The 21097-nt window shown below is 38.3% G+C and overlaps 1 protein-coding gene across 3 annotated transcripts in view; it reads right to left on the bottom strand.

The window, feature by feature from the left end:
• taok3a (TAO kinase 3a) overlaps positions 1-21097 on the bottom strand; it is a 112397-nt gene that overhangs the window by 7423 nt on the left and 83877 nt on the right. For all 3 annotated transcript variants that reach the window (XM_063034545.1, XM_063034547.1, XM_063034546.1), the window contains 5 exons: positions 13773-14009; positions 11418-11546; positions 10409-10612; positions 7988-8227; positions 2474-2686 (listed from right to left, as the gene is read on the bottom strand). In XM_063034545.1, coding sequence (XP_062890615.1) covers positions 2474-2686; positions 7988-8227; positions 10409-10612; positions 11418-11546; positions 13773-14009 — 1023 coding nt within the window. The remainder of the gene's footprint in view (positions 1-2473; positions 2687-7987; positions 8228-10408; positions 10613-11417; positions 11547-13772; positions 14010-21097) is intronic.

Raw genomic sequence — 21097 nt, 5'->3', positions numbered from 1 at the left:
ATCTAAAGCTTAATAGAAGTTTGATGATGCAACAAGACAATGATCCAAAACACAAGAGTAAATCCACAACAGAATAGTTTAAAAAGAAGAAAATGTATGTTTTGGAACGGCCAACTCAGAGTACAGACCTTAACCCAATTGAGATGCTGTGGCATGACCTGAAGAGGGCTGTTCATACAAGGTACCCCAGAAATATTGATGAACTGAAACAGTTTTATATGGAGGAATGGTCTAAGATTCCTCCTCACCCTTGTGCAAGTCTGATCTGCAGCTACAGAAAATGATTGGTGGAGTTACTGCTGCCCCAGGAGATTCTACCAGTTATTAAATACAAGGGTTCACATACTTTTTCCAGCCTGGATTGTGAATGATTAAACAATATGTTCAATAAAGACATGAAAGTACAATTGTTTGTGTGTTATTAGTTTAGATAGATTGTTTTTGTGTATTATTGCGACTTAGATGAAGGTCAGAATGCATTTTGAGTAATTAATGCAGAAAGCTAGTTAATTACAAAGGGTTCGCAAACTTTTTCTTGCAACTACAGAAACACCTTTCAACTGCCTTTTTGAGAACTACCTCATGTAGCCTCTTACCTTTTCTTGTTCTTCCTATCAACATATTGCACTTATATTGTAACATATTGCACTTCACTGTTGCAAATTTCATCTCTCCTTTGACCACCCATTCCCCAGCTCGTGTATTTACTTGAAATCTACTACTATAACGTTTATTGCACTACCGCGCTTTGTTATATCAAATCCCAACAAAGTACCGATCCCCACCCACCAAAGGATACCACTGCATACTGCCTTCTGAAATGCAAAGCAGCCCCCTTTCCTTCTGTCATGTTTCCTGTTACCTATCAATTTTCTATCTATGCGGCTCTGCCCCCTTTATTCAATGGTTCATTATCAAAAGCCTTCTGTAAACTGACAAATGCAACATCATCGGAATACAGCCCACATTTGCTGGGTTTGTCAATACAACCTCCTTGGGCAAGGGAGCAACATCTGCACTTCTTCGTCCACAAGCATTGCTTCTTATCTACAGATGTTTGAAAGGTTATGCTCAAATAGGTCTAGTATTTTCATCGTAACTTCCATCATTAAGCGAGAATGCATTCCACCTAGGCCAGGTGATTTATCCACTTTAAATTACAACTTAATCATGAAATTTATCCTAGGGGCGAGTTGAGTGAAATTAACTTAAAATTCCTGTTTTAAGTAGACTTCATCCATTCATCACTAAAATAATTTAAAGACACATTAGATTTATATTTTTCTATGTTTATTAAAAAATGGCGGCCAAGGCATCAAAATGGGTAAATTAATTGCACAAATTAGTATGTAGTCAGTAATTTTCTGTTATCACCTTGTAAAGGCCAACACTGCATAACAACATTTTAAGTGTTCATCATCATGTCTTTTAAAGCTCTTTGTTCTTGATCAGGATGGTGCCAGTGAACAATGATTTCTCAGGCAACATCTTCCAGGTAGTCAATTATTTCAATGACTTTTCTATGTCTTTTACTTGTGTTTCAGAAACTGTTGGAGCCTGTGATCTACAGTTTGGAGTTCAATCGAGTGATCTAGCGCTCTGCTGTCCTGAGTAAATTCCAGGTGAAGACCACTAGCATGAGCTGTCCCGGAAAGGAGACGAGACAAGGGAGTGCAGGGCCATGACTGATCACATTTCTTGCTGATTGAAGTGTTGAAGAAAATTGAAACATCGAGGTGAATGCGAAGGCCAGGTCGGTGGTCACCCTTAACAGATCGGGCCGGAGGTCAAAAGGCCGAGTCAGGCCAGATGTCAGGAGGCCGCTTCTTGGCGGATGAAGTTTCCACGGAAGGACTGAGTTTAAGCCATTGCTCTCCTCGATGCTGACAGAGGATATTTTCAAAATTCCCAGACGTAATTTCAGTGTGGACTGTAGTTTATATTTGTCTCCTTCAGTTCTTCTGTATCTTCTTTCTTGTTGCCAACTGGCAGGTGGGGTATATGTTAATTTCTTTGGGTGAGGGAGGAGTTGGGTGTTTGATGCTACTGTTGCTGTTTTTTTGTGTGGAAGGAACTTCGGGGTTAGGGGTTTGATGTTTTAGCTGCCTTGTCTGGGTAGGCTATCTGCTAGTTTTTGTGTGGGGGAGGGAGAAATTTGAGGGGGGGTGGAGTTTGGGGTTTGCAAGTTTTGTCTCTTTTTCTTTTTTGTGTGGGAGGGGGCCCTCAACAACTTCCATGGTTTTTTTGTATTTTATGGCTATCTGGAGAAGACAAATCTCAGAGCTGTATTCTGAGTACATACTTTAATAATAAAATTAAGCTTTGAACCTTTATATAATTGCTGGAGCAACTTCACTAAAGAGCCACTGGATTAAGGACAAAGATCAGATATTGACTCTTAAAAGCACTTGTAATAAATTATATTTAATGTGATGTAATTCTACTGAACCAATATCAAAAATGGAACACATACCGCCTGCGAGGCCATCATCTCATTGATACTTTGCTCATACTGTTCTGCCAGGATTGCCAGTTTCCGTGTCTGTTCCTCCTTAAGTGCTTTTAGGACCATCTTGTGGTCACTTTTTGGAGTTACCTCCAGCTGGTGGTTCCTCAGTGCTTTGTACTGCTTTGTTTGGACTTTACACGTGTCTTGGAATTGCTTTTTTATCTGTAACTCCATGGCCTGTGCACAATCACAAGGAAAGATCATGTTAGGCGAAAGCTATTTTGAAGATAAATATGCTTAGAAGATTGACTTTTATTAAACAGAACAATATACTACATCCTGCATTTTGGGCAGAAAACTATCTTCACTAAAAATGCACTCACTAAATTTCAGATATTGCAAAAGATAAACAATGGCCCAAAATGCAATTTGGGACTATATTCCTACAACTATTTAAAGAAAAACAGCAACACAAATACCCAGCAAGTCAGTTAGCAAGAGTTGAGAGAGAATAAATTTGGGTTATCTTTCATTAGTATTGTGCAGTTCTAATAGGCAGGAAAGGTTGGACAGTTCAGATGAAAAATCATCAACCTTTAGTGTTAACTCAGATTTTTGTCTCTCAAGGGACGCTGCCTAACCTGCTGGATATTTCAAGCCGTCGCGATTATTTTAGATTTCTGACAACTGCAGTAGTGTGTATTCTACCATTTTGGCATCGTTTTTCTTCCTTCTCTGTTCTCATTCAATTTCTATTTACACTCCCTCTCTACAGATCAGTGGTTTTTCACCCAGTCTCAGCTTCCAAAACCTTTTGTGCCAATCAGTTATTTTTGCTTTCTACACTGTCACTGACATTCTTCATTCCCTCCAACTCTTGCTCTTCCCTGCAACTTCAAACTGATGCTAATCTTTCTTAGTCATTCATCGACTTGAAACATTGATACTCTTTCTCCTACCACATGACGTTTAACCTGCCTGAATAATTGTTTTATTTTGAATTTCCAGCACCCTCAATCTTTTGCCCTTCAACTACTGCAACTTGCTGCTTATGTAAATGACTCACACCAAATGAACATGTTCAGAAATAGTGCTTTTCTTCATGAAGAATATATCTATGTAGATATACAGGTTATCCAAAACATCTCTGGGGATTTAAGAAAATACAATAGTTTTGAGGTCATCATTACCAAGGCTCGGCTTTACTAACTGAATTAAATTCCACAGAGGCCAAGTTGGATTTGAAATCTTGCCTCTGGATTTTAGTTCAAGACTGAGTTACCATTCTGGTAATTTAAACACTGCACCACTATATTTGCAACACAATTATATTTGACATGTTTAAAGACTTATTCAGATTCAGGTTTATTTATCACTTGTACATTGAAACATACGGTGAAACGAGTTGATTGTGTTAATAACCAATTCACCCAAGGATGTGCTGGGAGCAACCTGCAAGTATTTCCCTTTACTCACCCTTCTACTCACTGGGGTTGGCTTCCAACCCCAGGAAAGGCTGCCTACAGTTCTTGGTCCCAGGCTCTCAGACGTCGGCCCTCTGTCCTCTGGACAAGTTGACCCAGTATCTTCAACCTTCAGGCCTTGACCCTAGCACTTGCCAATCATGGGTTTGGCTTTCTGATCCTGACCCCAGGACTCACTGATCGCAGATCTGACCCATGCACATTTATTTTCAGAATGCCTTTAAAATGCATCTATTTAAACTGCCTCAGAGTAAATTTAACTCAACCGATCTTCCTTAAACTAATTCATATTAATTCAGGGCGTGAGATTTTGATGCCTTTAGTCCCAGTTTCATACAATGTCACTGTAATTGTCTTCCTAAAAAAAATTTACTAATTTATGGTCATAAAGTATCTCTGAAGAAATAAGAGCAAGACACTTGCTTATTAGAGCATTCTCTGCCACTCCCTTAGAATCTGAAAAAGTACCAACCTTTTAAATACAATTCATCTCACCATCCTGGAGTGGGAAAGTCCAAAGATTCACATCCTTCTGAGTGAGTAGGAAGGATGTGGAAGCTTTAGAGAGGGTGCAGAGGAGATCTATCAGGTTGCTGCCTGGATTGGAGAACATATCTTATGCGGAAGGTTTGAGTGAGCTATGGCTTTTCTCTTTGGAGCGAAGGAGGATGAAAGGTGACTTGATAGAGGCACATAAGATAAGAGACACAGATACCACTTCTTTTTTCCCCCAGAGTGGTAATGGCTAATGCTTATAAGATGATTGCTGGAAAGTATAGGGGGATGTCAAAAGTAGGATTTTTTTTAAAACAGAGTGGTAAATGCATGGAACAGACTGCTGGGAGTAGTGGTAGAGGCAAATACATTAGGGACATTTAAGACTCTTAGATAGGCGCATGAATGAAAGAAAAACGGTGGGCTATGTGCAAGAGAAGGGTAGATTGATCTTGGAATAGGTTAACAGGTTGGCACAACATCATGGGCCGAAAGGCCTGTAGTATTTTATAGTGTTCTATGTTGGAAAAAAGTCTCCTTCTCAGACCTAAAAGCTTGGTTTTGGCAAGCAGCATCCTTCCAGTTCAGTCTATTTTAAACATCCAATGATCTTCATCTCTTCTGGCTCAAATTCTGAGGAATACCAAGCTTGTAAACTCAATTATTTTACACTGGCTAAGCCAGTTCCCATTATTCTGTGAATCTTTATGATACTTCAAAGGGACTGAGTGCAGACTCATCACGTTAAATCCCTCAAGCTCTAATTTACTGTCATAACTTCATGAAGCATTTTATCACAGACTTTTGGAGTTTCTACTGGTTCCAAACTTCCTTCCGGAAGGGGATTCATCATTTTAAATAACTTTGACATTACTATCATGGACTTACTCGAGTCTTATCATCCAAGACTTCACTGGTTTCCAATAATTCCTCTTCAATTTACAAAAGTTGGACAACAAAAAGAAGCTGCAGACACAAGAGACTGCAGGTGCTGGGGTCTGGAGCTTCTGAGGAACTTTTTTTTAAAAATTGGGTTCTTCAAGTTTCTTGCTTTGTGGCTACTTGTAAGCAGACGAATCTCAAGATTGTATAATTTATCCATACTTTGACAATAAAACGTACTTTAAACTTAGTAGGTCAGGCAAAAACATGGATGGTTGACGTTTTGGGCTAAGGTCCTACATCTGGACAGAATGGAGCAGTGGGGAAGCAGCCAGTGGAAAGAAGGTGAGGGGGAAGGAGTTAATGATAGATGGAGTCAGGTGGGGGACAGAATGGTGGGAAACTGCCACAGAGACCGGAAAGTAACAGAAAGGACTATTATTTGTGATATTTTTCTTTTATTTGTCTTTAGGTATTGACCACATAATCAACATAACACATAATAGCACTTGTATTCATTGGAATGCTTTTAGTGGGCTGCATGGTCATACTCTAATCATAGCAAGGTATAGGAAAATGCAACACTATCAATTCTGTAAAAGAGAGGTAGAAATGACGGATGAACTGTAAGTATTTTACACTGGTCTTCTCAGTAGAAGACACGAGCAGGATGCCAAAAATTTGAGTGTGGCAGGGGGCAGAAGTGAGTGCCATTGCTATTACTAAGGAGAAGATGCTTGAAAAACTGAAAGGTCCGAAGGTAGATAAGTCACTTGAGCCAGAGAGAATACACCACAGGGTTCTGAAAGAAATAGCTGAAGAGATTGTGGAGGTATTGGTAATGATCTTTCAAGAATCACTAGGTTTTGGAATGGTTCCAGTGGACTGGAGAATTGAAAACTTTACTTCACTTTTTTTAAAAAGGGAGGAAAGCAGAAGAAATTATAGGTCAGTTAGCCTGACATCAATGGTTGGGAAGATGTTGGAGTCCATTATTAAGGATGAGGTTTCTGGGTATTTGGAGGCGCATGATAATATAGGACAAAGTCAGGGGAAATCTAACCTGACAAATCTGTTAGAATTCTTTGAGGAAATAACAGGCAGGATAGACAAAGGTGAGGCAGTAGATGTCATTAACTTAGATTTTCCGAAAGCCTTTGACAGGATACTTTGTGTGGGGCTGCTTAAAAAGAGCCCATGGTATTACAGGAAAGATTTTGGCGTGGATAGAAGACTGGATGACTGCAGGAGTTGAAGAGTTGGAACAAAGTGGACCTATTCTGGCTGACTGCCACTGACTAGTGGTGTTCCACAAAGGTCGATATTGGGACTGTTTTTTGCACGTTATATCTCAATGATTTTGACAACAGAATTGATGGTTTTGTGGCCAAATTTGCAGACGATACAAAGATAGGTAGAAGAACAGGTAGTGTTGAGGAAGTCTGCAGAAAGATTTGGATAGATTGTGAGAATGGGCAAAGAAGTGGCAGATGGAGTATAGCGTGGGGAAGTGAATGGTCATGCACTTTGGTAGAAGGAATAAAGGCACAGAATATTTTCTAAATGGGGAGAAAACCCTTGCGCGGGGTTTCTGAAAAGTTAGTTCGCAGGTTGAGTTGGTAATAAAAAGGGCAAATGCAATGTTAGCTTTCATTTAGAGAGGACTAGAATATAAGAGCAGGGATGTGATGCTGAGGTTTTATAAGGCATTGGTCAGACTGCAGTTGGAAGCATTGAGAGCAGTTTTGGGCCCCTTGTCTAAGAAAAGATGTGCTGGCATTGGAGAGTGCCCAGAGGTGGTACATGAGAATGATTCTGGGAATGAAAGGGTTAACATATGAGAAGGTTTTTGATGGCTCTAAGCCTGTACTTATTGGAGTTTAGAAGAATGGTGGTTGGGCGGGGGAAATCTTACTGAAAACTATCGAATATTGAAAGGCCTAAGACAGAGCAGATGTGTAGAGGATGTTTCCTACAGCAGGTGAGTCCCTGACCAGAGGACACAGCCTCAGAATAGAGGGAGATTCACTTAAAACAGAAATGAGAAGTCAGAGGGTGGTGAATCTGTAGAATTCATTGCCACGGATGCCTGTGGAGGCCAGGTCATTGAGTATATTTAAAGCAAAGTTTGAGAAGTTCCTGCTCACTTACGGCATCAAAGGTTATGGGGAGAAGGTGGGAAAATGGGGTTGAGAGGGATAATAAATAAGCCATGATGGAATGGCGGAGCAGACTCAATGGGCCAAGCGGCCTAATTCTGTTCCTATGTCTTGGAGTCGAATGGTCTTATGATTCCATTAGTCTAATATAGTACAGAACAGCGAACATAGAACAGTACAGCACACTACAGGCCCATCAGCCCACAATGTTGCACTGACTCTTAACCTACTCCAAGATCAATCTAACCCTTACGTCCCACATCACTCTCCACTTTTTTTTTTCATCCATGCCTATCTAAATCATATGCATGTTTTTGGGTGGCACTGGCTTGTTGGACCAGAAGGGCTTGTTACCATACCGTGCCTCTAAATGAATAAACAAACATTCAAAACCAGAACCCAGTATTAATCAGCCTTAAATCACCATCTCCCTCATGAACTCACCACCATTTCTGCTCACCCAAACCCTCTCTTTGGGATTTATTAAGAATGGTCAAGTCTTAAGATCCATCCCATACCTTTAGACTCTTTGGCTGCTGTCGGAGTTCTAAGACATGCTTTCGATGTAATTCCCGCTCTCGCCGTGTATTATATTCCCTTTGATTCTCCAGCTCAGTCTGATGCTGCAAGCGGATCAGATCAATCCTCAACCTCTGCAACATGTTCAGCTGTCGGAACTCCAGTTCTTGCGTGGACTCGTCATGTCGAATTAACATGGCGTGCTCCATCTCCTTCTGCGTTTGCTTCTTATTCACTTCCTACAAGGTAGACAGTGATATTAAATGATCACATTTCATCTGTTCTGAAATAAATTCAGCAACTGAATGATGTTCTTGAACAACTGGCACAGTTTTTATATTTTGTGAGCAACACAATTAGTACATCTGCCTTATGATGATAATTTAAATACACAAATTACAATCAATATCAGAGGTAAAATTCATACAAACAAGAAAATAAAAACTGCAGGTGGCAGACATTTGAAATAAAAAGAAAGAAAAAAATGCTGGAAAATACTCAGCAGCTCAGACAAGATCCATGAAGAGAACAATTTACACTACTTTTCATTGAAATTAGAAAAAATTAGAAAACAAGTTGCAAAGAAGGCGGGGGTGGGGTAGAAAAAGTGGAAAGTTAGATTGTTTGGCATTCAAGGAGAATGTACAATTGGTTTGAGAGGAAGGTGCAGGTGATAATGGAAGATTATGTTTTGTTTCCAAGGGGTCAGTGCTTGGCCCATTGCTGTTTGTCATCTATAGAAATGATCTGAATGAGAATGTACAAAACATGGTTAGCGAGTCTGCAGATGAGACTGAAACAGATGGTGTCACTGAGAGTGAAGATGGTTATTAGGATTTACAGAAGGATCATGATCAACTGGGTAAGTAGGCTGAAGAATTTGGATAAGTGTAAGGTGTGGTATATTAGGAAGAGAAAACAGGGTAAGACATTCACAGTCAACAATTGGACCCTGGAGAATGCTGTAGCGGACAGAACTTGAAGTACAAGTACATCGTTCCTGGAAAGTGATGCCACAGGTAGAACAGGGTGCTGAAGGCCGCTTCTGGCTTACTGGTCCTCATCAATCAAGGCATCACCACAGATGATGGGACGTTAATTGCAGTTCAACAAGACACTGGTGAGGCCACATTTGGAATATTATTTTCAGTTTTGGTCACTTGCTATACGAATTGTGTCATTGAGCTGGAAAGAGTGCAGAGAAAGTTGGTAATCATTAGAAGGCCTAGATTTAGTGTGGAATGGGTGAAAATTAATAGGAACCTGAGGGGAACCTTTCATCCAGAGAGGGATTAGTATGTGGCGTGAGCTACCAGAGGAAGTAGTTGAGGCAGATACATTACCAACATTTAACAGGTACTTGGATTAATGGGACTGACTTGGTCAGAAAGCATGGTTGGCATGGACAAGGGCCTGCTTCAGTGCTGATAACCTCTATAACTATCTGGCTAGATTGGGATGGCAGAGTTAGATTTCCCAGAATAATACTGGACAATCCCAGGACAGCTGAGCTCCACTACTGGACTCCACATGGGAACTGATGACACTAGGGTGACAGATACACTTGCAACTATTACTCCACTGGCATCTGTCACTTAGCATATTCTAGACTCGGCATATCTGCATAGGTCTGAGACCTGCCTAAATAAAGTTGAATGGCGGTTATTGACATGCATCTTCAGTCCTTTAAAACTACATTTTGTTTACAAATCTTGAGTACAATGTACACTCAAGTGTGACCTTCTGCTACTGTAGTCCAAACACTTAAGGTTCAATGTGTTATGCATTCAGAGACGCTCTTCTGCACACCACTTTGCAATGTGTGGTTATTGAAGTTACTGTCATCTTCATGTCAACTTGAATCAGTCTGGCCATTCTCCTCTGACCTCTCATTAACAAGGCATTTCCACCCACAGGACTGGTTCTCACTGGATGTTTTTTAACGCACCATTCACTGTAAATTCTAAGAGGCTATTGTGCGTGAAAATTTAGATATCGGCAGTTTCTGAGATACTCAAACCGCCGCATCTGGCAACAACAATCATTCCACATCAGATCACTTAGATTATACTTCTTCCCCACTCTGATGATGGGTCTGAACAATAACTAAACCTTTTAACCACGTCTATATATTTTTATGTATTGAGTTGCAGCCACATGATTGGCTGATTAGATATTTGCATTAACAAGCAGGTGTACAGGTGTACCTAATAAAGTGGTCATTAAGTGTATTTAAAAAAACCTGTTTGGAACTAAAAATTAAATAAAATTTCCTTTCATGAACAGAATGGTGTGAAGACAGCAGAGAGAAAGTTACTCATTTTGCTATTCTGATCAACACTGATGCCTCTATTTTAAAGCAGAAGGTATTAAATGAGAAGATTCACATATACACAGGACTGATTTCTCTTCTATTTTACCTCGCGTAGATGCTCCTGCTCCAAATTATGTCGCATGATCAACAACCTACGCTTAAGCTCCCGACAGTTTCGATCATACTGCAATCGTTGGCGGCCAAGAAGTTGTGATTCTTCTTCTGCCTGTGTGCGTTGAAGGTTTTCCTTGTGCCTGGACAATCGCTCTTGCTTTTCCTTCTTTGGTGTACTGTGATCTTCATTCATCTCCTGGAGTAGAAAAATTGCACAGATAACATTAAGGAGGCTGAGTGGGTGTACAAAATGTATCGATAAAAATCAAAGCAACCACCAAGATAGTTTATAAACACATAGTGAAAGAGGATACCAGAACATGCCTTATTAGAGGCCAAAGTGACAATATCAGTGTAGAAGCTAAAGATGTGTAAATGACTGAATGAATACTTTCCATGGCTTCACAGAAAATGGGAATGATATAGACGCTATCATTAAGGGAAAAGAGTGAAGAAATGGTAGTGATAAACAAAAGCAGAGGGAAAATATTAAGTTGTCTAGTATATTCAAATTTTGAGATCCCCAGCCTTGAATAAAAACCAAAGCCCTTAAAAGATGCATAGGAAGATACAGCCATTTATCATTTGCCATCCTCCTTGGCTACGTACGTGGTGGAAAAGGGCCGGAATGTGGATGAGATGATATATTACTTGAGAAGAGAAATGGAAATGCTTAAAGCTGGGAATTGAAATTAACCCAAATAATCCATGTTTGCCCAATATGCACACTAAATTTCTGATTCTATCACAGGAGAGAAAATTCAAATAATTCCTCTGAATTAGGTGGATGATGATTTGCAGAATCTCAGTTCTTGAACTATGAACCTCAGACAAATGATCTAAAATGAATGTCACATAGAGTGTTTTTTCAGACCCTTTCAAGATTACTTTAGGCTTCAAGTTCTGCACGAAAATAAATGCAATTCTGTTTTGTGAAATAGTGACTTACTCAACCCAGCGCACCCTCCCATCCCAAAATGTGGTCCCCTATTCATACTTACCTCTTTAATTTTTTCCTTACAAAGTTTGTACTGGTGCTTCTGACAGTCTAAGAACATGGTCAGTTCCTTTTTTTGTTGGGCTGCAATTTGTTGTTGTGTTTTTTTCTCATCCTGTGCTGCTATCTTCATCTGAAAGAAGCAAAGTTCATATTCAGCTGCAAAGGGCAACAGCCATGAAACTATGATAGCAGAGTCCTATTTAGCCACTTCAATGTTTAATCTACATTTAATAATGTTCTCAGCACACAAAAAAACAAGTTTTAGCTCATATAAAATTAAATAAGAATTCAAACTCACTGCACACTTCTCAAGAATTTGCCCAATAATTTGAGCAAATCTATGAAATATGCACAAATGAGTCAATTTTTTTGGCAACTTTAAGTTCAGTTGGATTAAACTTTTAAAGATAGATAATTAGAGTTACTTTAAATTAATAGCAGTCTTTAAATTGAATTTAATTGCCAGCTTTGGCTAGAGGAAGGGCAATATGGTAATAATCTGAGAGTAGATTCAAGTTGACATTGTATTAGGAAAGCAACAAAAATAAAGTTTAGAAATAAGAACGAATAGAAAGCTGAGAGATGCAAGGAAAACTTATGTGTTTCACAAATCTGCAGAGGGGTAAACTTGGTTGATGAGTTTTTGTTGCATGTAGCCCCAGAGATTATTTAAAGAAACCAATAGAAATCAGGCTCGAAGTAGGAATGGGAACTTGATGTAGCACATTCCCAGAAACAGGGCAACATGCTTGAAAATCAAAAGAGAGAATACTGTGAATGCAGTTGAAGAATAGAGAAGTTGTTACTTTTCAGGCCTCAAAATAATGTGAAGCAGATGAAAGAGTGAATGTATTAGAAAATTTCAGAAAGGTGCCAAAACTTTAGACAGCAGGTGCCTTCAACAACTCCACTGTTAATTAGAAGACTGCAAGGGCCAAGAAGGAAGAAGTACTCCTGAGAAATTACTTTATTAGCATACACATTTGCAACATTAGGAAAACAAAAAATAAACTATTAAAGCTAATTGTAGAGTACAAAATTGTAGAGAAATGTGTAGGGGTAATCCAAACACTCTGTTCGCAGTAGATGCAGAAAAATAATGGAACTTATGTGAAACTATTCAACAAGAAAAATAATTTCAATGATGTGCAAAGGGATCTGACCCAGATGGACTGGAATCCAAGATTAGCAGAAAAAAAATATTAAATAAACAATAAAAGGTCTTAAAAGAGAATATTCATCAAGCACAGATGAACGAGTCATTATCCTTTGAGGGAAAAAGGGCATCCAGAGCTAGAAATCTAGTCAATTAAAGATCTTGATTTTAAATTGAAATAAAAAGTGTGTTGAAATAAATGCCAGTTTCATGATTCAGATGTGAACCAAACTGATTCTTTGATTACCAATACAGTAATTCAACAAATACACAAGTATTTTACATACAAGTTCACCATTGAGGCAAATCAAAGGAAATGATCAAAAACTGAAAACTTCAGGTAGCATAAAGATTTTTACTCCTCATGCAAATGAAGGATGTAAGTAATAAAGTCAATTAAATTTCAGATTTTAATGAGCATCACATAAAGGGTAGAATTTTAGAGCTCAAGGCCAAGGGATCTTAAAATGGCGTTCCAATGTTGGGAGTGATTATACTGGAATCATGCAGCATTTAGTTGGTGGAAATTTTCACTCTTCCAAAGTTGGAAGTTTGACAATAAGTGCCACAAATCAGTGAAAACTGGGACATCCCAAGAAATTATGTATTAAGAGATGGAGAAATGTTGTGTTATGTTGCCAAGTAGCAACACAAGAAATCTGTGTGTTCCAAGGAAAGACCCAAGGGAAACTTGAGAGGTAATGGTGTAGGACAACTCTCTGGGTACAGACAACAATGCAGTTTTGAGGAACTCAATCATCATTTGGCATGTTGCTGCCTTCAAGACTATCGGATTCTCCAACTTCTGCTAATTCAGCCTTTACATCTGTATCAGTGCTGTGTCTTTGAACAAGTCATTAGTTTGGCCAATTTTTTTTCCTTTGCTTTTATTTGTATAGTCTGGCCAACACGGCACTTTCTTGTTATTAGCGACACACTGCAAAGACAAAGCAGCATAATTGGCCATTTAATAGCCACTTTAAAATTTATTCAGTCTCACTCTATACCTGATATTCATTTTACCCATCCCGTTTCCTAGACTTAACATCACACTTCGGAAACCAATCAATGCAGTACCAAGTATCATAACCTAAATAGTCCATAGTTTCTAAATGTTTATTTATATGGCTCTGCCTCCTTCTCTAAGGACTAATTTTATATTGATCTTTCATAAGATTCCCTTTTTTTTTTCCATTTTACCTCCTTTTCCATGGCAATCTGTTGTTTTTTTGCCAGCTTCTCCAGCTCAATGGACGCATTGTTACATTGAGTTTCGACTTCCTTCTCCAATCTTAGACGATGTTCATCCATCTCAGCCTTCAACTTATTCTCTAAAGCCATCAGCTGCTTCTGGTGCTGCCTTCGCATCCGCTTGTAGCCCGACATCTGTTCACGTAATTCGTTTTCCTGTTCATGCTCATGGATCTGTCTTGTAACCTGGTAGCAAGAATAAAATCATGAAATTAAGATGACCAATATTATAAGGATATTAAAATTAAGGAAAATAGGGATATTAAAATGGAACATTTCTAGTTCAGATGTACTATTTAATAGTTATTTCATAAAAACTGAACATGCACAATTAAGTTAATTCCGCAAACTGCAAAAACGTGCATTGCAGTTTGATTACTATCATCGCCATCTTTGATATACAAGACTTATAATGATAAGTGTTGATAGGCTCAGTTATTACTGGTCTGCCAGGTTATTAACAGATTTGGGACAGATCGATTTATGAAGTTTTCCCTTCACATCAAATCATTCAATAAGCCTGCAGCGTTGAAGATCCTTCAGAGTGTTTGACTTGATTGACTGACAGCTACACTTAAGAGGAAGATAAGGACCAATAATTTTTGTTTTGTTTTATTAAAAGGGTAATCTTGACATATAAGATTATTGCTAGGTTCTTTGTCCTTAATCCCCATGTCGGTCTGAAGCTGTCAAGACATTTTACATTAATTCAAGTGTTTCTATTGAATGTGTTCATTTATCTGGGCAAAAGCAGAAAATCTTGCAGGCATATCTGACTCATATAAAATATAGAATAAACCTAATCCAGGAAAATTATCTCAACTTCCTCTCAATCATCAGCCAAATAAAGGAAGGTGTTGAATTAGTTTCCAATAACGTACTCATTGATGCATATTCTAGACTCTAGAAGACTTTTTACCACCAGGCCTTGTTGCAGCCTTGGCCAAAACAAGGACAGAATGGCTGAATTCCAGTGATCTTAAACATCACTGACTGTGGCATTTGGGTGCTCAGGTAAAATTGTTCAATGTAAATCATCTGAGAATGCTCCAAAGGATGGAGTCGTATCTCAAACAACAAAAAGCCAATTGGGTAGCTGTAATTAAGACATTCTGAAACACTGCTGGAGAATTTCCATGCAGCATTGTTACAGACACAAACAATTTTAGTTGTTTCATCACTGACTTTATCCTGCCCCAACCCAATAACTGATGACATGCATTCATTTGTGGCCCTCAAAAAAAAACTGTTCACAACTGCACAAAGCATGACAGGACAACATTTACACTGAGCTAGTAAATGAAAAGTAACAATCATGCCATGCAAGTCCTAGACAACAACCTTGAATATGGGATATTCTAACCACCTCCCCTAAACAATCCATGGCATGATCAAAGGAGGTGGCTACTAACCAATGACATAATTGGATCAACCACAAGCAGGTCAGAGGCTGGATATTCTGTGAAAGTCGACTCGCTCGCCATCTCCCCAATAACTTTCTCCAATCTATAAGGTAGTTAGCAACAGTTCTTAGAACACTCACACAAACTCAACAATGTCCAGTACAAAGCAACCCACTTAATTAACACTCCATCTACCATCTTAAACATTCACTCCCTCTACTACTAGACATTTTGTTGCTTCCATCATTTATAAAATGTAATGTGACAAATTACCATGATTTCTTAAACAGTATGTCTCAAAGCTCTGAATCACTTTTAAGAGCACAAAATATAAGGACAATCACCATCCAGACTATGCCATAGTCATAGAATTTTCATTTTGGCGAGTCATATTACAGAAATTATCCGGCTGCACTGGGGAATATCTTATCTAGCTGGAACAGTTGAAGTGAACAGAACAATACCACCTTCTCAATGGCAATTGGAAATGGGCAGTAAATACTGGAAATATCAGCCTGGCCCATATCCAATATATGAATGATTAAAAAAATAAATTTATCAATTTGTTTCTAGTTTGAGGCCACCACTGCATAAATATTCTTCCACACAAAGATAAAATCAAACAACATTAAACTGCAATAAAACAAAAATTATTGGAAATATTCAGCATCTGAGGAGCGAAAAGCTGAATTAACAATGACTGTCTACTAAAATTCATGTTGTCATTGTTGTTCCTGTCTGTGCCTTGTGGTGAACCCAGTGGCAACCTTGCTGTTTTTTGAGCATTTGTCTGTTTTTATTATGAGGTCGAGTTGCTAGCTCAACACTCAACCCAGCTTGGATGGAAAGCGTGTAAGAAGCTGGCCAGATTCAAACCCTGGACTACTTGCCTTGGAGTCCGGTGTGGATGCCACTACATCATGAGCCAATAAAATTCATGAGTTCTGATGAAAGTCAATGACCAAAAGCTTTAAGCTAGTTTTTCATCTTCACTGCGCACTTTCATCACTTTCAGTATTTTGCTTTCCCCCCCCAATATGTGCTGCAGTAAGTTTAAATATAGTAGCTATAGATTTTTGATAGTCTTCTATTACATTACCTTAAGTTAGATTTTGTGCAAATAGTTCCTGGATTGAAAGTGCTAGTCATAAACACAAGATATTCTGCAGATGCTGGTAATCTTGAGGAACACACAAAGTGTTGGAAGAATTCAGCAGGTCAGACAGCATCCATGAAGAGGAACAGACAGTTGGCATTTTGAACTGAGTCTTGGCCTGAAACACTGTTTATTCCTCTCCATGGATACCGCTGAGATCCTCCTGCATTTTGTATGTGTTGCAAGAATTAAACCTGCTTACCGCAAAGGCCAATGACGTTTCATCTAATGACATATAACTAAAAAGGACATGACTTGTGCACGTCGTGCCTATCATGGCTATCCAATATGCTTTGGAAATGTTGTCCTCACTGTAATGTGAAAAACAAGGTCACAAACTTGCATGAAGCTTTTTGATTATGACTAGGGTTTTTTTTAAGTTATTGCTTTAGAGATACATAACTTGTTCGGGTAGAAAAATTTGTTTCTTCAAAATATCATTGACTTTTTGCACTCTAATGCTTTAAGAGTGGCGACCTCTCATGCTAGTGAATAAACCTATGAGAGTGGAGCACTCCATTATTGCACTGCAACATCAAATTAGTTTTGGTCGTTACAATACCCAAAATGGAAACTAAACCTGCAATCTTCTAATTTAGGTATGGTGTGTTGCCTCCCTTCAGGGATGAAGGACAGCTCATAAAGGCTGCCGGATATTCTGGAGCACTAATGGAAAGTCACAGATCAGCAGCACTGAGGTCCTATGGTTATGCTTTCAAGATTAGAGCTTTAAATCATCTAGATTTACTCCTGGCCAACAAGAGTCAAAATGGAAAGGCAAGTATTATCAATGTAAAGCTAGGACACACATTAGGATGGATAGGGACACATGTATCAGTACTGAGTGAGGAGGCAGCTATTGAAAAGATAGAGCTATCAACATAAGATATTTTGCAGAGTACAGACAGAGACAATACAGATTTAATGGCATAGTTCTAAGTAATATGCAGGAACAAAGGAACAATGATATATGTATATGGACCTCTGAAGTTTGATGAATAAATTGAAAGTGATTTAGCAGAGCTTATGGGATATTGCCTAATAAACAGAATACAGAATCAGAAAGGCAATCTGAACCTTTACAAAACTCTAGTTGCGCCAATCTTAGTCACCACTCCTTAGAGAGAATGTGGATGTCCTTAATTGACAGAATATTTCCAGGGATGAAGTTCTTTTAGTCACAGAGTAGGCTGAAGACACTGGCAGTTTTATTAATGGAAAGGAAGGGGCAATTTTGAAGAGGGGTACAAGGTTATGATAGTCTTAAATAAGTGGACCAAAGCAAAGTTTGTATGATGGTAAAATACTGGAGGACATAGATTTGGCAAAGAGTACCAATGGAATGTACAGAACAATTTTTAAAATTGCAACAAGTGGTAAAGACCTGGAGTCTGTGAGATAGCAGTGGTAGAAGTGAGGATGATCAATGAAATAAAAAAAAATTGGTTTGACACATTGGAGAGATAAACATACAAGGATATGAGGATCTATTGGGGAAGGGCACTGACTAGGCTAGTCTACAGAGAGCTGACATGGGCTTGATAGCCAATGGCTTCCTCTGTGCTCATGATTCTATTTGTACTTTCAAATGCGTCATGACTACTTAGCTATTTTTCATTGTCCTAAAGATCTACTTCACAAACATTGCAAAGTTATGAAGTAAAAATGCTGCTAATGATCTGCTTTGGAAAAATAAAACTAACATGTTTTTGAAGAATATTATTCCCTCACCTGACTTGTGATGCCACATATAATTTGTTGTTCCCTATTTAAAGTATCTTGATCCTACAACTGCTTCAGATGTAAACTGCACTAAAAACCAACAAGCAATCCATGACTCTTGAACTAAATGAAACTAAAAGAGAAAAATGAGAAATGATTCCAAATGATAGAAACTAATTTACTCCACAAGTTATTTTTGCATGTGTACATGGAGATCATGTTTTCAAAAAGACATATTCCAAACTACTTTTAACCAACAAGAAACTAATCTCCAGTCAACATTTTCTCAGTTCTAGCCAAAATACTGTAAAATCACTACTTTCAGGTTTTAACAAGTGAACAGCACTTAAATTTCATTCAATACTCTTCCCCACTGACAGATTAATTTGCCCTTTAGACAAATAAGCATTTAAAATTTGGTTGGAGGTGATTCTGCCATTTTCTTAAGCTAAGTTATGTACATTATATGGAGAACCAAAGTCCCAATTCTGAAACAGCTCATGAGTTCAAATTCATAGATTTCAATGCAATGAGTGCTGAGTACTGGTATTTTCTCCCAAGTTAGAAGATCGTTCATTCTAATATCTTGAACAGATAAAATGACAACTTAAGCATGCTTAGGAATTCAAGTTCGAAGCTATAACAAGAAACTAGTATCCCAATGAAATTAGAACAAAAGATTGATACCCAAGATTGATATTACTTGGTTTTGGCATTTCCCAATTCCAGGGTGAAATGGTTTCACAACATGGTTTCCTCAGAAGAGGAAATCAGAATTCCACTCTAATTTGCATCATTCACACCAAAAAAAAATTGAATAAGATTTATTTCCCATCAATTAAAACTCTTAGTCCACTGGACGGTGTAAATCCTTCCCCAACTACCCATGCCAACAACTGTTCCTACATCTATTTTATAGAATCACACAGTGAACTTTTCCACTGGTCCTAAACTTTGCAATTAATTCATGCGGTTTTATTTTTATGTCACCTAAATTAGATAATAAAACAAATGTACCTACAACTGAATTGAAGTTATTGAATAAGCTAGATGTTGTTTAAAGCTATGCAATTACAATTTTTGCTATGTTTCCACTACAGTTTTAATTTTAACCACAAAAGGCTGCATGCAAATTAGATACTTCTGTTTTCAGCAAAACTTGAAAGGAAAAAGTAAAGCAGGAGAGTTTGAGTATGGAGTAAAATTAAAGGCTTAAATTGTGCAAATAATAATAATACAAATATTAATGCCCACTGTTGATACAATGACTGTTAGTTTTCATGATTTGTGCATTGACACAGTTCAATATCAAAATGCACAGGTTACGAATCAGTGATAGGGTGCTCCTTTCCAGGTTGCACCATTTGCTAGCCTTCTAAAACAGAATCAAATAAAATGTCATAAAAGGGATTTAACCGACTATACAACAAAATAACTGTAAAAATACTATATGCTGCTATGTGACATACAAGATGGAATACTGAGCTGTTTTCCCTGCTTAGCAAACACTTGGTACCTAAAAATGTAATGTAAGCAGTGTAACCACTTAACTGTTTTCTATATATTTCAGTTTTAAAATGGGATTTTTCAGCTTCTACTGTACATCATATATGTTTCATTTGGTAAAATGATCAAACGATAGCTATGTTATCCTCTTTTATTCATGCACTGCTGCCTGTAAAAATTCCTCAATCTGATTGGGTGCTCAGCTAGCACAATGACATCATGATTTCTGTGCACTGATGCCTGCTCGAAACCTTCATCAGGAAAAGGGAAGCCTACACTCTGGATGGCAAAATTTTTCAGGGCAGGATTCTTTGCAGTCAGTGCCAAGGACAGTCAATTTGCGACAAAGGTTATAAAAATATTTTAAAAATTGATGAGTGATTGAGAAGTTTTATTTAAAAAAACCTAATTTTAAACACATTACATGAATGTGAATGTTCAGTTTCTCGTACTCAGAATAACTAACCCTCTCAAGGGGAAATCCTCAGTATTCTGCTGCCCAGCGATAGGAATTTGCTTAATAATCTCCCATGTTTTTTTTTTGTTTTTTATTTGAGATACAGCGTGGAATAGCTCGAGCCATGCTGCCCAGCAATCCCACAATTTAATCCTAGCATAGCTACAGGACAATTTTCAATATCCAGTTAACCAACTGGTAGGTCTTTGGAGTGTGGGAGGAAACTGGAGCATCCGGAGGAAAGCCACACACTTACAGGGAGAATGTACAATCTCCTTACAGGTAATGGTGGGAATTGAATCTGGGTCGCTGGTTTGGTAAGGCATTGTGCTAATCACGACGTTACTATGCCACAATAAAGATTTACTACTGAGATGACACAAGGAAGGGAATTCTGGATGAGGATGCTCTCAGAAAGCAGATTGCTATGTTTGCAGTAAGGCTTTGCGGTGGGGTTCACTGAGAGAAAATAAAATGGATAGGATGATGAGCAATTCATGAAACAGGATGCTTCAACCCTTTGACTTGCTAGTACAAGTAGGGTACAACCGTTTAACAAATGCTGAAATAAAGTCTCATTCTTCTAGTTAAGAACTGCCTCCAAAGGTACCACAGTTCTCCTATATGGAAGTATCATTCGTAAAGTTAGACCTGCAGCAGTTTTGTTCTCTGGTGTATTCATACTTCAAATATGCTCCTCCAAATCTGTAATATTGGATACCCGTGGACTAGATGCAGAACAAACTTTGACCTTCTTCAGGTCACAAAATTTAACAGCTTGTAATCAGACAAACATCAGGGAAACGTTTCATAGACCGATCACATCTTACAGGATGGTTGCGGATTAATCCAAAGCAGCCTCCCTCAGAATTCCAACGCTAGACGTGGGAAGGACATAATTTTAAGAATGTGCAGAAAAAGAATACTCCTGAAGTGATTGTTAAAAATGCAGTGTTCTGATGCCAAATATTATGGACAAATGTGTCAAATCTATAATATTTGACACTTAATATACCTTTGATGCAGTGAA

Source organism: Mobula hypostoma, chromosome 27, assembly GCF_963921235.1.
Source record: "Mobula hypostoma chromosome 27, sMobHyp1.1, whole genome shotgun sequence".
Lineage (NCBI taxonomy): Eukaryota > Metazoa > Chordata > Chondrichthyes > Myliobatiformes > Myliobatidae > Mobula > Mobula hypostoma.
Note: the sequence above shows the minus strand (reverse complement) of the source record. Positions and strands in the feature narration are given on the sequence as shown.